This window comes from Aulostomus chinensis, chromosome 17 (genome assembly GCF_037954235.1).
Source record: "Aulostomus chinensis isolate RoL2024-O1b breed Wild chromosome 17, RoL_Achi_v1.0, whole genome shotgun sequence".
In the NCBI taxonomy this organism is placed as follows: domain Eukaryota; kingdom Metazoa; phylum Chordata; class Actinopteri; order Syngnathiformes; family Aulostomidae; genus Aulostomus; species Aulostomus chinensis.
Genome location: NC_141336.1, coordinates 10428011 through 10446883, shown reverse-complemented (window position 1 = coordinate 10446883; position 18873 = coordinate 10428011). Strand labels below are relative to the sequence as shown.

At 39.3% G+C, this 18873-nt stretch overlaps 1 protein-coding gene across 1 annotated transcript; it reads right to left on the bottom strand.

Annotated features, from left to right (window-relative positions):
- Positions 1-216: 216 nt before the first annotated feature.
- shprh (SNF2 histone linker PHD RING helicase) lies at positions 217-18262 on the bottom strand. Its single transcript, XM_086182919.1, has 30 exons — positions 18123-18262; positions 16593-17189; positions 16358-16487; positions 15449-15667; positions 14633-14711; positions 14336-14486; positions 14004-14106; positions 13661-13920; positions 12935-13567; positions 12571-12822; positions 12117-12195; positions 11820-11983; positions 11405-11661; positions 11011-11132; positions 10690-10778; positions 10311-10403; positions 9567-9674; positions 8664-8806; positions 8411-8584; positions 8264-8326; positions 7951-8176; positions 7459-7596; positions 6108-6209; positions 5945-6016; positions 4748-4936; positions 4419-4511; positions 4250-4336; positions 3053-3231; positions 1015-1095; positions 217-924 (listed from the first exon to the last, which is right to left on the bottom strand). Exons 2-30 carry the CDS (start codon positions 17178-17180, stop codon positions 828-830), a joined length of 4971 nt encoding a protein of 1656 aa, XP_086039045.1. The 5' UTR covers positions 17181-17189; positions 18123-18262; the 3' UTR covers positions 217-827.
- Positions 18263-18873: the final 611 nt, after the last annotated feature.

Here is an 18873-nt window from a genome sequence, read left to right as displayed (position 1 = left end):
ATTAAATCTTGAAAGAATCTGAGACAGAAATTAAGATTAAACTGCATCAGTACAGCTGCACATCTGTCTATAATGACGAGAAGAAAAAAAAAAACAGGCTCATTAATGCATTCTCATTTTACAAATTTAATTTACAAGATTAGCTTCCAAGACACTGAATCTTGTGCTTTTTTGTCTTGTAAATAAGACGGTGTTAGGATTGTCTGGCATTGTTTTACCAGACAAATAGCTTAAAAAAGATTGAAGGAGGAAAACCCTAGTTAAATTTCTCCTTTTGTAATGAGGTAAAAAAGTTCCTTCCTGCTTCTGTTTTTACTATCATGAAGTAAATAAGAACAAAAAGAAGTGGTCATTCCATTTGACGCTGTGTCATCCGCACACATTTATTTCCTGAATGTTGTGAAAACACTTCAATCATTGGTGTGATTTTCAGCATTTGAATTTGATGTTTTCATTGTTTTTGAGTATGGTGAAGCTGTACATAAATGGACAGTTCTATTAGATTAACACAACAAGGATACTGTACAGCCATATATGATCATCAGACAGCTGTTGGTACTGAACCAGTAAAGTTACAAAGTTGCATCGACAGCTATTGTATGACAACAAGTGAGGCAAATACATAATAATAATCCAAAGAGATTTAAAACTCTAATACAATTAAGAAACATCCCTGTCTGTTATCAGTGATTAGCTAAAATATCTGTTTTTAAAATGCATGTGTCGACTTCAGGACGCTTATATAAAATGTGGAATGTAGTAGTTGATCACCACTGTGTACAGAGGGAGCTTTCTCAGCCGGTGACTCTTGTGTCTGTGATGCAGAGTCACTCTAGATGTTCAGTATCTTCAGTGAACAGGTCAGCCAGGTCGGCCACTGTCAGCACGGCTGCCTCTGAGTGCTTCATGGCTGCACTGGAGTGACTGGAAGGAGGAAAGCACTCAACATTTAACTTATTTTAAAATACGACTATGTTAAAATTACTTACTTTTATTCCCTTCACTGGCTCTCACCTTTTCTCTGCTGATTTTATCATTGTTTGCATTCTCTCCTCAATTGTGGATTTGATGAGGAATCTATGAACAAACGTTGGCCTGGTAGAGACAGAAAGCAGGAAAAGATACTGAATCCACCAAACAGCAGAGGTAACACAATCACCTGTAGTGATGATGCCGTATTTCAACAGGCACATGCCGAGAAGCCATTTCTGGACTCTTCTGTTGGGTGTACTTGAGAATCCTCTATCACCATACAATACGTAAGTTGAAATAGCCTACCTGTTATCTTTTCTGGTGATGTTTGCTTTCTAAAAAGTACTTCTATTGAATATCCTAAACTGTGAGTGATCAGTAAGCTTGAAAGAAAGTACAGCAGTATTGTTTAGCAACTTGCTATCTTCATTTTGTAGGTAAGTCCAAATTTCTGAATAGTTCAATTAAATTCGTCATATTCTTTTTCTGTTTTGTTTTTTTGGTTGGTTAGCAGCTAGAAACATAATTGCGCTTCTATTTGGGGATTTTGGAGTATTTCCTATGTTTCTGTGCATCACATGAATGGATAACTTTAGTGGTAACAGCTAACAGCAGCTAACATCAAAAGACAAAATTTAGAAGAGCAAGTTTAAACTCTTTAAAACTTTTGGATCATAAGTTAACGAAGTACTGACATGTAGTGACCAGCTGCTCTGTTCGCAATTTACTACATCTTCAACCTGCAGTACCAAGAGGAGGCTGCCTGCACTCTTGAGTTCATTCAAAGGTAAGGTTTTTGTTGTCCACCAGACCTTTTTCACAGCATTTTTACATGAAATTGCAGGCTAAACCCAGGTGTTACTAATGACAGTCATAAGGGTTCCTTCCCTATTATAGATAGCAGCAGACTATGACCTGTAATCTCAGACTACTGTGTGTTTTTTCAGGCGCTTCATCGGGATCAACCCGGAGAAGGGCACCAAGGCAGCCAGGGCAAGACGATCTCCAAGAGGACAGGGAGAGTCGTTCAGAAGAAGTCCACCACGGTCAATTGCAATGTGTCCACTCTCCTGAAAAAAACTAATGGACTTTCATAAAGGCATTTTCGCCTTTCTTCTGCAAAAATGTGGGTATTTAGCACTGCAGAAAAAAATGTTGTTTATGATGACTATGCTCTGTTCTTAGAGGACTCTAACCCTCTGACTTTTTTATGTTTTAATAAGTTTTAAAATGTTAACAAATGTTTGACATAAATGCTGGGTTTAATAAATGTTGCTGATAAGATATTTTCAAGTCTCTTCTTTTCCATAGATTTTTTTTTTTACTGCTGCATTTAAGTTAACTGACTTAAAGTCATATGCTATTTTTACAAACATGACTTAGTTGTATTTTCTTTGCAATTATGGTGAAGTTTTGTTGGTGATATAAAAAGAAATATTGTGGCTACCACTGTAAATCCAGCAATTTATGGTGTTTTAATATATAACAGTAATAAACTGTAAATTAAGCTTACAGTAAGCAAACTGTATAAAAACGGTAATATACTGGAAACCCTGTTGCCAGTAGTCTACTGTAAAAATAAAGAAAAAACAGTAATGTACTGTAATTCAGTACAATAATCACAGTACATTACTGTTGGTATTATTACAGTAATATACTGTTAAGTATATAACAGTAAGCCAACCGTAAAATTAACAGTAAAATACTGGAACCACTGCTGCCAGTATTTTACTGTTAATTTACGGGACAATTGTTTACAGTGTAGCTGCACCACAGTGCACCCATTAGTCTGCTAAATCTTGCAAAATCCAAATATTATCAGGTTTCCATGCCCTCTAACTCTATGGAACAGCCTCACACACTGATACACACTGGGTATGAGGGTTGGCTCATTGCTACCTGTTATACATGAAGTTTGGCGCACTTTTGTGGACATATGCACTTTCCAAGTGCCATTAAATTATTACCACTATCAACTGAAGTCATAACATCATTTATATCTGTAGATCTGCCATGCTGGATGCTCTGTAGAAAACGCAGCAAAGCTAAGTCCACAGATAAGCTTGATCCTATTTCTCACTTGGTTTGGCCGATCCGGTGGACCCTTCCGATGGCCTGGAGCTCGTGAGCTGGGTTGAGAATGGGCTCAACCAGCAGCACATGTGTGGCTTCGATGATGTTTAGCCCATTGGAGCCCGTATGGAGAGGAAGAAGAAGAATGTTGATTTTCTCTTCATACTTGAAGGAGCTCAGATTCTCCTGGAACAGTCAATAATGTTGCAATTACAGTCAAGAAGTCTGAATGTATGTTTCCTAGAGGTAGGCAATATTTAGATTTAAATTGTATCAGGATCCATCCATCCATTCATTTTCTTCCGCTTATTCCTGTTAAGGGTCGCGGGGGGGCTGGAGCCTATCCAAGCGGCTACGGGTGAGAGGCGGGGTTCACCCTGGACCGGTCGCCAGTCCATCGCAGGACCAACACATATAGACAGACAACCATTCACACTCACATTCATATCTACAGTCAATTTAGAGTATCAATCAGCCTAGTCCCCAATTGCATGTCTTTGGACTGTGGAAAGAAGCCGGAGTACCAGAGAGAACCCACGCAGGAACAGGGAGAACATGCAGACTCCACACAGAAAGATCCCGTGCCCGAGCCGGGGCTCAAACCCGGAACCTTCTTGCTGTGAGGCGACAGTGCTAACTACTGCACCACCGTGCCGCCTTGTATCAGGATATATTATGGTATTTTTGGTGACAATGTCATAAATGGTGAAATGAAATTCATGCTATAAAAACACTATCTTTTTTGGACACATCAGTATAAAGATTTGAAGCTATGTAAACTTAAAAAAATCATGTTTACTAGAAATGTTTTACGAGATATTTATATAAGATGTTTTCACTGATCTGGTTTTTGGATTTTGAACATTACAAGATCAGTATTTTCTTCAAATTCCATGGATCCCCAGATAGAAAAAAACGACAATGATTTAATGCAAAAAACAAAGTTTGAGGATGTGATGAGTTCAATTGATGCAGTAAATTGGAGACTTGTTGTTTCAAGCTGTGGGGTGATGTGAAAAGTTCATAGAGAAACTCTGTGACAGCCTGCTTCAGATGATGTCAACTGTCCTTCAGTGGTAGACCACATCTGGTGCAGTTATTTTGCACTGTGCAGAATTTAGCATAAACATAGCAGTAAATGGTAGCTGTGTCAATAAAAGTGCCCAAATCTTCACATAGAAATAGCAAGAATGCATATTCAAACCTGGAATTTGTGAATTCCATTGATTTGTGAGAATTCCAGGTTGTTGTCAAATAAGGCCTTAGCAATGATATCGAGGACACTCTGCCACTGTTCATGAAAGAGAAAGACACTGGGTTAAATCAAACTCCATATAATTGAAATAAATCTGAGTGGGATGGTTTACAGTTACCGTGGAGAAGACGAGACACTTGGCCCCAGGGTCAGTCACTTGGATTTTCTTTAGGGTTCTCACCACTGCCTCCACTTTTGTGGAGTGACTTCCCTGAAAGACAAAGGAAGAAAAAATAAGAACTAATTAATAATCAATGACCTGATGACCTTTGTAGTAAATCACAACAAAAACATATTACAGGACAGGGATAAAATAATCGTCCTAGAAACAGTCAGAAATGACACTGAAATCACGCCAATATCCAAACACATCTAACATTTTTGATAATGACGGAACCGAACAACAGAGGGAGATCCAGCTGAGATTGAGATGTGACGTTGACTGACCTTCACAGGAATGTCCTGGTCGTGACTGGACGACTGGGTGGTGAAGACATAGGAGATCTCGGTGTGGGATGTGGTCTGCCTACAGATGGCACATTTAATGGCACGCCGTCGCGATCCCACACTGTACTGCTCCACAATGATAGCGATGCACTCGTTGCAAAAGCAGTGACCACAGGTCAGCACTGCCCACTGCAAAAGACAGAATTAGACACAGATATGATATTCATCTATCATGGTGTTTCCAAGAAGATTTTTTCCAATTTTAGTGTCAAGTTCATTTCACAATAAAGTATGTAGCATCAAAATCACAAATTTTAAAGTTCACCTTTGACCCCTCAAATGAAAAAAAATCAGCAACAAAAACATTGCTGTATGTAGATGTAATAACTGAAGTGCAGTCGCAAACCTCTGTCAAGGTCAATGTAAAAAAAAAAGCTTTGTTTTTGATAAACAGATCTGCCAAAAAAGTAGAAGTTTTTTTTTTCTTTTCCCTTGGTAGGTTTTGCTTAAAACCTCCTGCTGGATGGACAACAGCAACAACAACAAAACCTCTTTGGCAAAAGTAAAGTTAACTGGCCTATTGACAGTAATTGATGAGCAGCTATTTGATAACCAATGTTTATCTGGGCAAAATACCAATTTTTTGATGGTTCCAGCTCCTCAAATGTTTAAATTGAGTTAATTCAACATATGTAAATGGGTTCTGGACTCAAAACAAGATATACAGAGATGATCTTAGCTTCATCATTATCATCAGAGAAATGTTTTTGCACATGCTGCCAGACACAATGAATGCCAAGTGTTGAACAGATAAATCTTTTTGCGGGAGTGAATCAGCTCCAGAGTAGATGAAATTACAGTCCCTGGCCAGTGCTCATAAGACAGTTGTACAGACTGTGAGATGGTCATGCTGGAAGGCACATTTCGTTCAGACTGTCTGGTATCTACTAGCAAACTCTAATTTTAGGCACAAAATCCAGCCAGTTTTGAATTAATCTCTGCGCTGATTATGAGCAGCAGAACACTCACCTCGTAAACACCGTGACATATAAAATTGACATTATCTGAAGTTTCATTTGCATACGAGTAAGAAAAACATCCAGCATCCCAAAATCAGTTTAATAATCAAAAATCAGATTCATATTTGTCAAACTTTCACAAAGAAATATAACTACTTTACAAGTAAATCACACGTACCTCCTGTCCCAGTGGCCGAGCACAGATGGGACATGGCTCTGGGTTCAGCCCCCCAGTAGATTTGTCCTGGGACTAGAATGATGACATATAACATATAACACACAGATTGAGAAACAGTGGCTAGGAGGAACAAACTTAGCAACCACTAATGAATGTAATGTACCTTCTCCAGATTTGTGAGATACAGAAACTGGCCAAGTTTTTTTTGGAGTTGAGACTTAGCCACTGCCTGGTCATTCAGAAGCTTAACTCGGTTCTGCTCCACCTGGAAGCAACAGTTCAGGGCCGAGGTCAACAATGCAATAAAAATTGTTTGGGCATAGTACAATATTGCATCCCTGGAAACTAAAGGAAAACAAACAATTGTGCTAAGTACTGGATCAGGAGTTAAGACTTGAGCTTAATTTCTCCATCCAGCGTTGTTCCTAACAGATTTATTACAGGTCCAAGTAGCCAAATTATGTGTTCATGTTGTTTTTCAATTATTACCTTAAAAAAAAACACTGCAAAATGAGGGCCTTTATTTACAGACCTGTCCAAGGTTAGACTAGTTAAATAGTGTGATACTGTACACATGAAAAAAAATGTACACATGAAAAAAAATGTTTTGACTTTAAAATGGTGATTAGGCATGAAGAGCCAGACAGAGTAAGGGTTATGGCACTGACTGCTTCATGTGACCGTCCTAAAAAGACAAGAATATCATGTAGCCTGATCCTGCTTGATCAGACTGATTGCTTGAGTAACCTGTAGATGTTGTTATTGTTTGCTGTGCATTCCCCAGCCCTCTGTCTTTCCCCTCGTTTGCCTTTCTGCTTCTAGCCTGTTCACATCCCTGTCTCTCTGTCATTGTCTCCTTCCTTTCTCTCTCTCTTAATCTCTGTCCCTCTTTCCTTCCCTGTATCGGTCTTTTCCATTATCTGTCTGCCCGGCTTTCTTGCTCTCTTTCCCCCCCAACCGTTCAAAGCAGATGGTTGTTTCCATTGAGCCTGGATCTGCTCCATGTTCCTGCCTTTCAGAAGGAAGGTTTTCATCATCACTGTTACAAGATGTGCTAGCTCAAGGAGAACTGTTGGGTGTAAATTAATCGATGGGGTCTGGTGCAAGACCTGCTCTACTATCTCATTAGATAACACCTGTTGTGATTTGGCGCTAGAGAAATAAAATTGACATGACGTGACTAGGTTGATTGCTAGAAGGAAACAGAGTTGCATCTGTTATCTCTGTGAACAGACTAAATGTCATTGGTAAGATGAATAATATGTTACCTTAGAAGCAGAAATTAGTTTCCACTTAAGTTAATTTCTCATTATTTTCAGAGATATTTTTAATACTAATATGATCTTGTGTATAAACTAAAGTGTCCCTGTTTGGTTAGTAACACCAGAAAGATAGACTTTGATCAGATGTGCTTTTTATTCTGATAATGATGAAGGTGAAGCAGCATTTCCATGCAGGACAATCTGACATGAATAAGCTGTACTAACAATAGTGTGTTGTTGTCCGTAATTTACCTCATGTGGTTCAATGATGTGCAGTAATTTTGGTTTTGGCTCATCAGGGTGACGCACGCGAAGCCTCTCAGTGGCCATACCCAGCTCATCGATTGCTGACACGTGATTCCGTAGCACCATCCAGTACTCATGCAGCACCTGAGGAGAGACAGGAAGGTTCACTCCAATCTCTGTCCAGTACATATAATTTTCACCGCTCACAAAATTACCATGGCTTATTAGTAAATTGACCAATCTGGCTTGTAGTCATAACATGTCAAAAATATATAAAAATTCACCATTGTCAAAAATTGTCAAAAAGTTTCTGAGATTTAAACATTTGGAGAACCACCGTTAACCTATAAAAGTGAAGAATTTTTATCTAACAAAGACAGTTAAAATCAATACGTTTCAGGCATTAACGTGCAGCAGGGGGATGCACCGGTTATCGACTATTTGAAAAAGAATTTGTTGTCACATGAACTGAATGGAAAACGAACTATATGTCCAAACCTTGTACTCCTTCTTCCAATTCTCAAACAGCTCCATGAAAGTGTTTCCCTCCTCTACCAGTTCCGGATCCATCCGCTTAACTTTGGCGAAGGACAAGATGGCCTTCAGAGTGCGCTCAGTCTCACTTGCCGCCCACAGACCTCGGCTGGTAGTCGGAAGACGGTCGTCCACCAGTCCTTCCTCGTCTTCGATCATTTCTTCAAAGATAGCTGTTTGACCTTTCACCCTGTTAGGGTATTTGTCTGTTTAATCATGAATGTTTTCATGTTATCTTAGTCAGTCTGAAGCAAAACAAAAAAATTGCTTTACTTACGTATGAGAAAACAGCTTGGATTCATAGTCTGTGAAAAGTTCATCTGCTTTGCAAAAAACACAACTGAAATATGACGAGAGAGATGAGTTGATGAGTAAATTCCTGACATTAGGCCTGAAAAGAAGACAAAACATGCTGTCGCCTTACTTGTTGAGTGGCAATCGCATGGGCCTGAGGTGGCAGATGGTCGCCTCATCGATCACTTTTTTAGAAGCTGGCCCTTCGAGCCGCTTCACTGCATCTTGAACAGTCTTTTGTGATTTCATCAGATCTTGCATTTGTGTGGTGAGTATGTACTGCAGACCGAAGCCATCACGGAACCTGGACAAACCCAAATTTTCTGTACATGGTGTCCATTTTTACACAAACTCACTGTCACTGTAGCTTGAGAGTCACTTACTTGTCAGCCATTGAGAGTTTGTTGGGTTGTTGTTTGTAGCTGGATGTGAGTTCATTCTTGACTCGGCCAACAAGATCGTCATCACTGGAGCAGCGGATTGCCCTCTGAATCACCTCCAGCCACCAGGGGGAGTTTAGTTTGACCTTAACAGTAACAGTTAATTAGTACTTGGTTAAAAAACACAACTCTCAATCTATAATTTGATCTCATGAAATGAATAATATATGAAAATATATATTTATGTATATTTTCTTTGATGTCAGAGTGTCCAGATATGAAAAGACTTCAGAACCAATGTAAGGGATCTAGTCACATCTAGCGGTAGCTAAACCTGTGACAGTGTTCATTTAAGTCCTATACGAGAATAAGTAATCAACTCACCCACGTAAACTGATATAACAATGCTTATTAATATGTGGGTGAAGAATCTCCCTCTCCAAACTGCATACTCAATTACAGGAAACTCATCTCACAATGTTTGTTGTCACATATGAAATTAATTTAAAGACATACACATATATCGTATGTTTTCTACTGTACTGTTTGTTGTTATCTGTAGGTTTTTCTCGATTATCCCAAAAAGTTTTTTTTTTAAAATCACTTACAAAACAAAATGCTATTATTTTTTTCAGTTTAATCAATTTAACTGTTAACCTGGCAGAGAAAGCAATTTCTGTTTCAATCAAATCTGCTGTGGGCAGACTGAAGGCCCTTAAACTGCATATCATGAGCCATTTTATCAGCATTAACTGAATCTTGTACAAGTTTATGGTAGAAATTTATTTTCATTAGTGTGTAATTATCATTCACTATATTGTTCTACAAACTTAAGACTATTTACCAAATGACCTGTTGTAATATGGAGTAAAATATGCCTGAATGTAAATGCTTTTAAGTTCTCACTTTGCGTTTGAGCTCTTTAATATTCTGTAACACCGGCTGCAGACCCTGATGGGCATCTGCCACCTCAGAGTTGTACTTGGTCATGTAGTGCTGTCGCAACTGCTCAGCCTGCACACACAAAGACAGAAAGTAAAAGGCTAAGGAGGTTCTTGCAGTCTAACATGAAACAGATAAAGAACAATAAATCATGACAGATAGTTCAAGATAATTCTAGAGCAGTGGTCACCATGGTCAAATGCACCTCCAAGATACACCATTTGTTTTTGCTGTTTCTTTCTATCAATAATGGGGACCAAATTGATCACACCCTGTTGTGTGTAGGACTGTACTGTCAGCCAGAAACAGTTAAAAATAACTGAAAGTCACACACCCCAGGAAGTTCCAGAGCTGTCCCCATGACCTACATCTAAATGAATGTAGCTTCTGACTTATATTTTGGTGTAATTTACCTCCAATAAACTTAGACATCAAAAATAAGGCCTGATAAACTACACTGCAATACCGTTATGCAGAATATATGAAGTGATGCTTTGTCAGGTCTTTCTACAAAGACATCGAGCAAAAAAAACCTTTTAAAGTGCTTGTTTTTTTATTGGAGTTTTGAAATGGATTTGAGCAGGTAGATCTAGTCTGTCGATATCATAGGTGAACTTTAGTTGGAAAAAGTATGTGACTGCTGTTCCAGAGGTTAAAAATGCACATTTATCAGTCAGTTAAATAAGTTTGGGCAAGACAAACATTTACCTCCTCACTTAACCGGTCATCTCTCAGCGTAGGAGGTATACCAGGATGCTTTGCATTCAGCAGTTCCATCAAATTGTGGGTTGCATGAAGCCTCTGTTTTACCACAATTATGACAAAAAGCATTAAGTTGATTAGACATTTAAAAAAATATATACTTAGGAATATAATACTGTCCCTAAAAAAATATCACCATCGGGAATTCATACACTTAAAACCAACAATTTAGAAATTTTAGCCTCTGTCTTTTTAAAAAAAAACATAGGGCATGTATTTAATCTGACTTGATAAAGCTGCCACTCTTTTGAGCAGATGTGTCTTTTTTTCAGGTTGATTTAGAAATTAAATTATTCATATGCTAATAGGGACAAATGTGAAATACCTGCAATGAATCAGTTTTCAGCCTGCCTTTGTGTTCCTCTGATGAGCGAAGCACTTCCCTATACATCTCAGCCGCCTCTAGAAACTCATCTGCAGGTTGCAAAGGGACAGTAATCATTACTGACACTAAATAACATGTGGAGATAATGAGACATGCTATACAAAGCAAACCCCGCCACACTCAGACATACATATTGCTTCAAGGAGAGCGATGGTGAGGGGAGACAAAATAAATGAGATCATGGCTTGTGTTCTGTTTGAACTGATTCCCATGGGAAACTAAGACCAGAGGGTGCACAGGAATAGAAGTGGGGTTTTGTACCTCTGATGATGTGGATTCCAGCCAGGCCATTAAGAGCGCACACCAATTGTCTGTGAGCTTCTTCACACTCCACTCGACATTTCTTCTGCAGAGACTTAAGGAGCTCCTCCATAGTCATGGTACTGGAGAGGGGAGGCACCCACAAACAAACCCACTCAACAAGCCATCTAACACAAATGATCTAGAATGGGTCAACTTTAAATAAACACAAATGAACACTGTTTAATTGATAAAAAGCTTGCCTGGGTCTATATTACTCCTAATAATGCTGTAATGCTCTATTCAATCTACCCAGATTGTTAATTAACAGGTGCAGCTGCCCTCTGAAAGATCTCTTCTCTCACTGACAAGCACTTAGAAAACAAAGCAGAGTGTCATCATGCTCATGATATACCTCTTCTGCAGGGGCAGAAACTCCCCCCTCACTGCCTGTGGATGGCAGCAGGCCTGACGCAGCCTCAGTAGCGGACACAGGATGGTATTGACAGTGCGGCGATCGAGGCTGCCAAGTTTCAGACTCCAGTCAGAGATCTTCCTGAGTTTGACCAGAGCGTCCTGGGAGCAGACTTCATGCTGGCGGTGGTAAAAGTGACCCTCGACGGGGGAGAAGTGCAACCAGTGCACCTCTTCAGTTTGAGGGGGAATCTGGATCTGGAATACAGAGGTAAAACAAGAGTGATTAAATAAAATGTATATATATTTTCAGGAATGCGAAAGAAAGAATTATGTCTTTTGAACTTTAAGTATTAACTAGTGAGTTGAAAATGAAGCATAGTCCCACAAAGATGGTCATTTTTTAGTAATCCTACCTGATCAATGACATCTTTCTTAGCTGATCGCCATAACAACTGAGCAATTACATTGTACAGCGGCTCTGTGTTTCCGCGCCGATAAGGGCGATAAAGCAACTGGTCCCACCAGTGTTTCACCCAATATGGATCCACTCCCAGGAAAAGCACAAGGCCATAAAGATCTACGAAGACATCACCACTGGTTGAGGAGGGAAATCTTTGCAACCATTATGATTGTTTTTTTCTTGTGTCAGCTGATATTTAAAAATTCAGTCTCAAGAAACCGATAATATTTCATTGGTTTTAAAATAATACCTTCTAAACCTCTCTGGACTGGTGTGCCACTGACACACCAGCGGTTAACAGATGCAAGACGTAGAGCCATTTCAGCAGCCTGACAGCAAAAGAAGAGCAAAAACAAATTTCAACAAACAAGCTTACATAAAACAGTAAAAATAGCATGTTTCTGTATATCGAGAAAATGGGAAATAATGTTTCCAGCCATTCAAATTTTTGGGTCAAATCTTATCTACTTTAACAAAGGACACTACTTAATAAATTAAAAAGAAAACTGAATATCCATCCATCCATTTTCTATACTGCTTATCTGTTAAGGGTCACCGGGGGGAGGGCATCCCAGCAGACTTTGGGCGAGAGGCATGGTACACCCTGGACAGATCACCAGTCCATCACAGGGACAACGCATACAGACAAACAACCATTCACTCACAAATTATCCAACAAATGTCTTAAGTGCCCCCAAGCACACCTTTGCAGTGGGACATTCAACCATCTGAGCCTCGTCCAGACAGATGCGCCACCACTCCACAGCAACCAGAGGGCTGGGCACAGCCATGTAGCGCTTCTGGTTGCGGAAGCGGCGTCCATCCTTGCTGTTGCTGTGAGGAATGTCGACATAGTTGAGCTCTGACCGTAGAACATCATAGGTAGTGATGACCACATCCTGCTCAGCAAGCATGTGTGGCTGAATAAAGCCATGCTTCTTCACACCCTGATAAACCTGGGATGAAATATGTCAGATTTGTTAGCAAAACATTTTTAGGAAAGTCATCTATGACTATAACCTATAAGTAATTCTACTAACACATCATGATATCAATCCACATTCTCACCAGCACTCGAAGTGAGGAGGATCTGATGTGTCGATTGATTTCCTCCACCCACTGGTGGCAGATAGAGCTTGGGGAGATGATGAGCGTGGCGCCAGTGGACACAGGTTTCATAGCTACCAGGCAGTGTGGGCAGTAGAAAGGAGTAGTTTCAAGGCTTTCCTCTTTGTAGTTTACACAGTCTGCATGCTGCCAAAGCTGGCAGTTCATACACTGGACGCGGGCTTTGTAGTCAATGATGCCTAGTTCCCCACAGATGCACTCAAATCGGTAATCTGGAGTGTTGAAAGGGACGACGGACGCTCTGGTAGGGGTTTCTGTCTCTTGTTGAGTTTCTACACTCTCTTCAGGAAGATCAAACAACCTCGGCATGCCCTTTGTGTTTGATTCACATTTACCCTGAGACACCTGCAGGGCTGTCATGGACATATCCACTGTGTCGTCTGACTGATCAGCCTTCTCAGTTTGGCCTTCATCCCATTCTTTCTTTTTTTCACTTGGTAAAGGACAGTCAAACGGAGGAGACTTCAGATCGCTTTGTTCTTCTGTGAGAGCGTTTTGTAGCGCTGCTTCTGCCTTTTCCTTTGCTCGTCTCTGAAACATTTTCCTGGGTGTGCTCTCTGTGTTTTTAAAATTCTAACAAAGATGACAACAGATCAAGCTTAAACAGATATTGCGACAAAATATTTGTCACATGGAAAAAAAATATTAGAAGTTGTTTACGCTTACAATTTTGGATGCAGCCGCCGATGTCTTCTTTGTTTCTTTATAGTTTTTCCCCAGTTTGAATGACCCTGCCAAGCCACGACCTTTGACGCGGTCAACCAGTCCCTCATCTATCAGCTTGGCCAGTGTCTTCTTGATGTGGTTGCGGTTCTTTAGAAGGTCATAACCATATGTTGCACGGATATAGGTGAAGACTGCATTGAAGGAGGCTCCTTTGCCAGATCTCATTTCCTTTATAGCAGTGAGCAGCATGACACGAACAGCTGAAAAAAAACAACAATATCTTTTCAGAAAAAAATCTAGCCAATAAAATATAAATCATCTACTACAACTGCGACCGACATACTTGGATATGATGTTTTTATTTTTGGTTGAACTTCGGGTTTGCAGTGGATTACTTTCTTTCTTTCTAGTGGAGGTGGAGGAATGAAATAATTTACAGATTTACCCTAAAAATGAAGAAGAGGACATCATTTAAAATGGTAGCTGACATTTTATGCCAAGCATATTAAAATAAGTGGAATGGTAGACAAAGCTTAAAATCCTACATTGTCAAATATTCCTTAAAGGTATTACAGTAATATGGCAAACGGGTTATAAATAAATGCAAATGCATGGTAGCAAAGCAAAAGCAAATTACAGCACTAGAAGTGAGTTTAACAGCCTACTAATCCTCACCACAGGCAGGGTGAGGGCCTCCTGCTCCAGGTCCTGCCGGGTGTGAGACAGAATGAGAGCCAGAACTTCTACTGTCTTTCCGAGCCCCATCTCATCAGCCAGAATCCCACCAGGCCACTCAACACCAGCTAACGGAAACTCACGGATTACACTGAAACAAACAGGTTAGACTCCTGTGTTCTCCTTCTATTGTCACATCATACAAATTGTTTTGGTTTGAGATGTCTGCCTCTCCCCATAACTTTTTTTTTCCAGATTTTGGCAGTCTAGCTATTTAATGTGATGCTAGCTTCTTACCAGCCAGTGAAAGGGTTGTAGAACAGCTTCTTGCCACACAACGTGAGCATCTCCCGCCAGAGGAAATGTAACAATGGTTCTGCAAAAAAATGCAGGTTAATTTCATTTTAAAAGATTTTAACCATCTATTTTCTTATTTTATGTAAAAACAAAAGAAAAGTAGTATGATCTTAAAGGTCCTTTTACACTATTGTGTTTGGTCTGAATTATTAGGTGTGAAACCTCCTACTTGGATCACGGTTTTAATAAAAAATCTCCACATGCTTAGTTTCCAGTGGAACCATGTTTCAGCTAACTTCATGTGAGTATGTTTATATCAGACCTAACACATGAAGTGGGGTTGAAAATGTTACGGTCTGAGAGAGAGAGTGAATCAAGGGTGTATATAAGGTTTTACTCAGAGATTCAAGGAGAGGGTGCACTGTGGAAATTACAGGAAGTGGAAATACAGATAAATGACCCAATAATGCTGTAGTTATTCAAAACTAATTTTGCTTTTCTTGTGTTCTACACCACTGAGATCGTCCACTGAGTCGGACCAAGAAAACTAATCAAATCAACTGTGTAGAGATTAGTTTCCAAATTTCATGAACAGGTCAATGTGTGGCATCCATGATAGCCTCCAGGTTATTCACATTCCTAAACCATAACCATAAATTCACCAGGTTAATTCCATCATAACTTACTCTGAACGAGTTTCCTGATTCCCGTTAAATAGAGGCTAACATACTCAAAATTTCATCCACATAATAAAGAGAGGGTTGCTTTTTTTTTAAAGAGAAATCAGAAAACAATGAGTAAATCTTTGGTGTCAACCTTTCTGTGAAATATTCCTAAACTTCTCTCTCCTCAGCATCCAGTTGACAGCCTGACTCTGATAGGGTCTGAGAACAGGAAGAAGAGCTTTGTGCTGGACGTCGTAGGTCAGCTCCTGGCTCTCTGTCTGGTGCAGATGCCGGACGTAGTCATAGAGCTCCTCTATGTTCTGCCTCTCCAGATCAGTGTCACATTCCTCCTCTTCATTCTCTACCACTTCTACAAGGAGAAAACAACAACAACAAAACTAATGTCACGCTACATTTTAGATTGGGTTATCCTCAACAACAAAAACAACAGAGTATTAGGAAACGCAGGCGTATACTCCAAAACAGATATGTACACAGACAACTGCAGACCCCGTGTCACATTGTAATTTTGTTTAAAGTTTGTGGTGTCCACATTCAATTGGCATTTGCTTGGAACAGCTGTGCTGATTGTTGTTTTAAACCTCTTTTCAATGTATCCAGCATCCACAATCATAACTGTGGATAGAAGAGTGACAAGGCAGAATACACCTCTGATTACTGATCCATTAACTACAAACACTGCATTGCTGTTGTATGCTTTCATAAAGTGTGCCTGTCTCAATGACCTTGACCTTTTTCTTTGACCATCAAAATTTTTTTAGTTCTTCCACCAACTGGATGTTAGAGCCAAATAAAAAAATTGCCCTCAACAAGTTCCTCAGATATTGTGCTCATGTGAGGAGACAGTGACCTGGACTTTGAATCACCAAAAACTTTTCAGCTCATCCTTGAGTACCAGTTTGTGCTATACTTAAGACATAAGCTCAAAGGGTTCCTGAGATATGGCTTATTCATGAATAACCATACAAAACCTACGCATACACCCTCTGAAGACAAGATTTACATCACACTAGTTTGGATATTAGGACAAGGCTCTTACCAGGAATAATGAAGTCGTAGAAATACTCCATTAACTTCTGCATTAATTGATTTGCTTTCTTCAGCCGAGCATTTCCCTCACTGAGAAACTCAGGTTTCCCGAGCCCAGTTTCCAACAAGTAAATCCCAACCTGCAAGAAGCACATAAATGTCAAATGCTTGCTGAATAAAGGTGACTCTCATACCTTAAACACTGATATAATTCTGGTAATTTTAAAATGAACTACTATTCATACTTTTAAAGACTCCTCTTTTTCCTGGTGGCAGAGCTGCACCACCCTCCTCTTCTGCAGCCAGTCTATATCCTCCAGCGGGATCTGACTAAGGCTGCACTCAGCTGTACAAGAGTCCTCATCAGGCCGCCACTGTACCCCAGCGTTCTCATCACAGCTGTTGTAACTGAGGCAGAGTTGGTCACCCATCCAGTGAAGCGTGAATGCTCTCTGTTCACAGTCCAAAGGGAGCCAAGCTGGGCGGACGCTGAACTCCCCAATGAGCACCCTCCAGATGTGGCCAAGCTTCGAAGCTGGCACGACAGTGAGTGCCAGAAATGCTGAGACAGAGGTTAGGTCTGATGAAGTTCCAGGGAGTTCCACTGCAAAGCTGACAGAGCTGACGGAGGTAGTCGCAATGATGTTCTCGCTGGCGGAGGGAAAGGAGCTGCTGGGAGAGGGGTCATTATTAAGGACGGAGCAGGTTGGTGTCTGGTCATCGTTCTCTTCAATTGTTTCATTCCTGCGGTCCTCCAGCATGTTCCAGTTCAGCCTTTTCTTAGCTTCTTCATCTACCCTCACAGGAGGGGCTCTTTTTCGCCGGCTACTCATAGTTACAATCTACAAGAAAACAAATGATTTATTGAGTTAAAAAATCCACTTGAATTACAACTCAAGAAAGGCTGCTGTCGACAGACTTTGATCATGAAAAAGCATGGAAGCTAGAATTCTCTACCTAAGACACAAGATGGATAAAATTAAAATGTAATGCTCAACTTTTGAAAAACTAGAAGAAAATGCATTACTTTACATATCTAAATAAATATTTTCAACATAAGTTACACAGCTGGGGATGCACAATTATATCTCCAAATCAATGGAATAGACAGAATAGTTTTTCTCAAGTCTTTCCATCTTTGCTCATCATCTGTTATTTATATCAACTGTGTTTACATGTTCTTCAGTAAAAATAGAATCTGAATATAGTATAAATTTCACAGATGATACTCTATCACTGATAAAAAAGTGAATATCATTATACAACCCTAATTCCAAATTTGAGTTGCTGAAAAAAAACTGTAATAACCAGCAAGTTATTACAGGTTTGTGAGTTATGAAAAGCTCACGAAAGATAATTAAATATGATTTTGTGAGAAAACTACATAAAAGTAAGTCAGTAACAATGTTTTTGATAGTATTCTAGATTTTACGGTATCCAATGCATGCTGGTAAGGTAAAATAATATGCGAATATTACTGCTTGTGAAACAGTAATAATTCACGAACTTAAACCCACATTAACCTCACATATAGCCAGTTTCAAGACAGCTGCACACATTCTGCTAATAATAAGTACAATTTAGCTAATAAGTCACTGTTGATAGAGGTATTGCATCCTTTGGATTTTAAGACAACACAGCTACACTGTGAACATCGTTACACAATGAGGCACTTCAAGATCTGCTTGCTAGGTATTCTGTCGTTTTCATGTACCAAGGCGAATTTTAAAAATAAAACAAAACAACAACAAAACAAAGAACAAGGTTACACTGACTTCTATCTGACTTCTACCGCTGTATCAGAAGGCGTCCCATATCCCAACAGCTCCGGATAAAAGGGCTAGAATGCACCAAAACACACTCATTTACAGACTTCTGTGTTGCTGTTCGCCATCTTTAAATACCGGAAGTGGCGTCAAAGGAGGGACCTTCAGCGCGATGTATTTTTTTATTTGATATTTTTCAACAGTCATTTCATGTTATTATTGTTTTCAGAAATAATTTTCATTTTTAAAACAATTTTAGTTTTCAATACTCACCTTTTATTATGAACTCCTTTTTTTGGTTGTTCGTTTTTGTTATCGACTCTTATGCGTGACGTAATATTTACATTATCTTTGTTAAGCAAAGTTTGAAAAGAATCGATTAGTTTTTCTACCACTCTCTAAGCTGTTACGTTTTGTCTTTGAATTTCAAATTTGTTCATTTTACAGAGACATTTAAAAAAAAACAATTTGGATTGATCAATTCACATTCATTCTCTAGCCGACAACACGGAAAATAATTGTCACAAAACCTTTTGAAAATTGATGTTTTATTTTAGGATATATCATTACAGACAGGCTACATTGCTTGCTCAAATTTATAGTGTTTACTGTTTTACTGTATATACAAATTTTGAATGTGAACTTGTTTTAATACTGATAATGTCATTATCTGTTGTAAAATATTAGCGAATCCGATAGTTCCAAAGTAAGTATGATGTATTATGAATGAAAATGGAAAAAATGGCCTTGTAGTTAAGTG

Bases quoted from the DNA above. Each gene is read 5' to 3' on its own strand.
- shprh (XM_086182919.1), bottom strand. From the start codon at position 17,180: ATGAGTAGCCGGCGAAAAAGAGCCCCTCCTGTGAGGGTAGATGAAGAA. The intron at 12,823-12,934 runs GTGAGAATGTGG...ATTTCATCCCAG, and splicing joins CCTCCTCACTTCGAGTGCTG to GTTTATCAGGGTGTGAAGAA. The intron at 9,675-10,310 runs GTAAATGTTTGT...TTGTGTGTGCAG, and splicing joins ATGACCGGTTAAGTGAGGAG to GCTGAGCAGTTGCGACAGCA.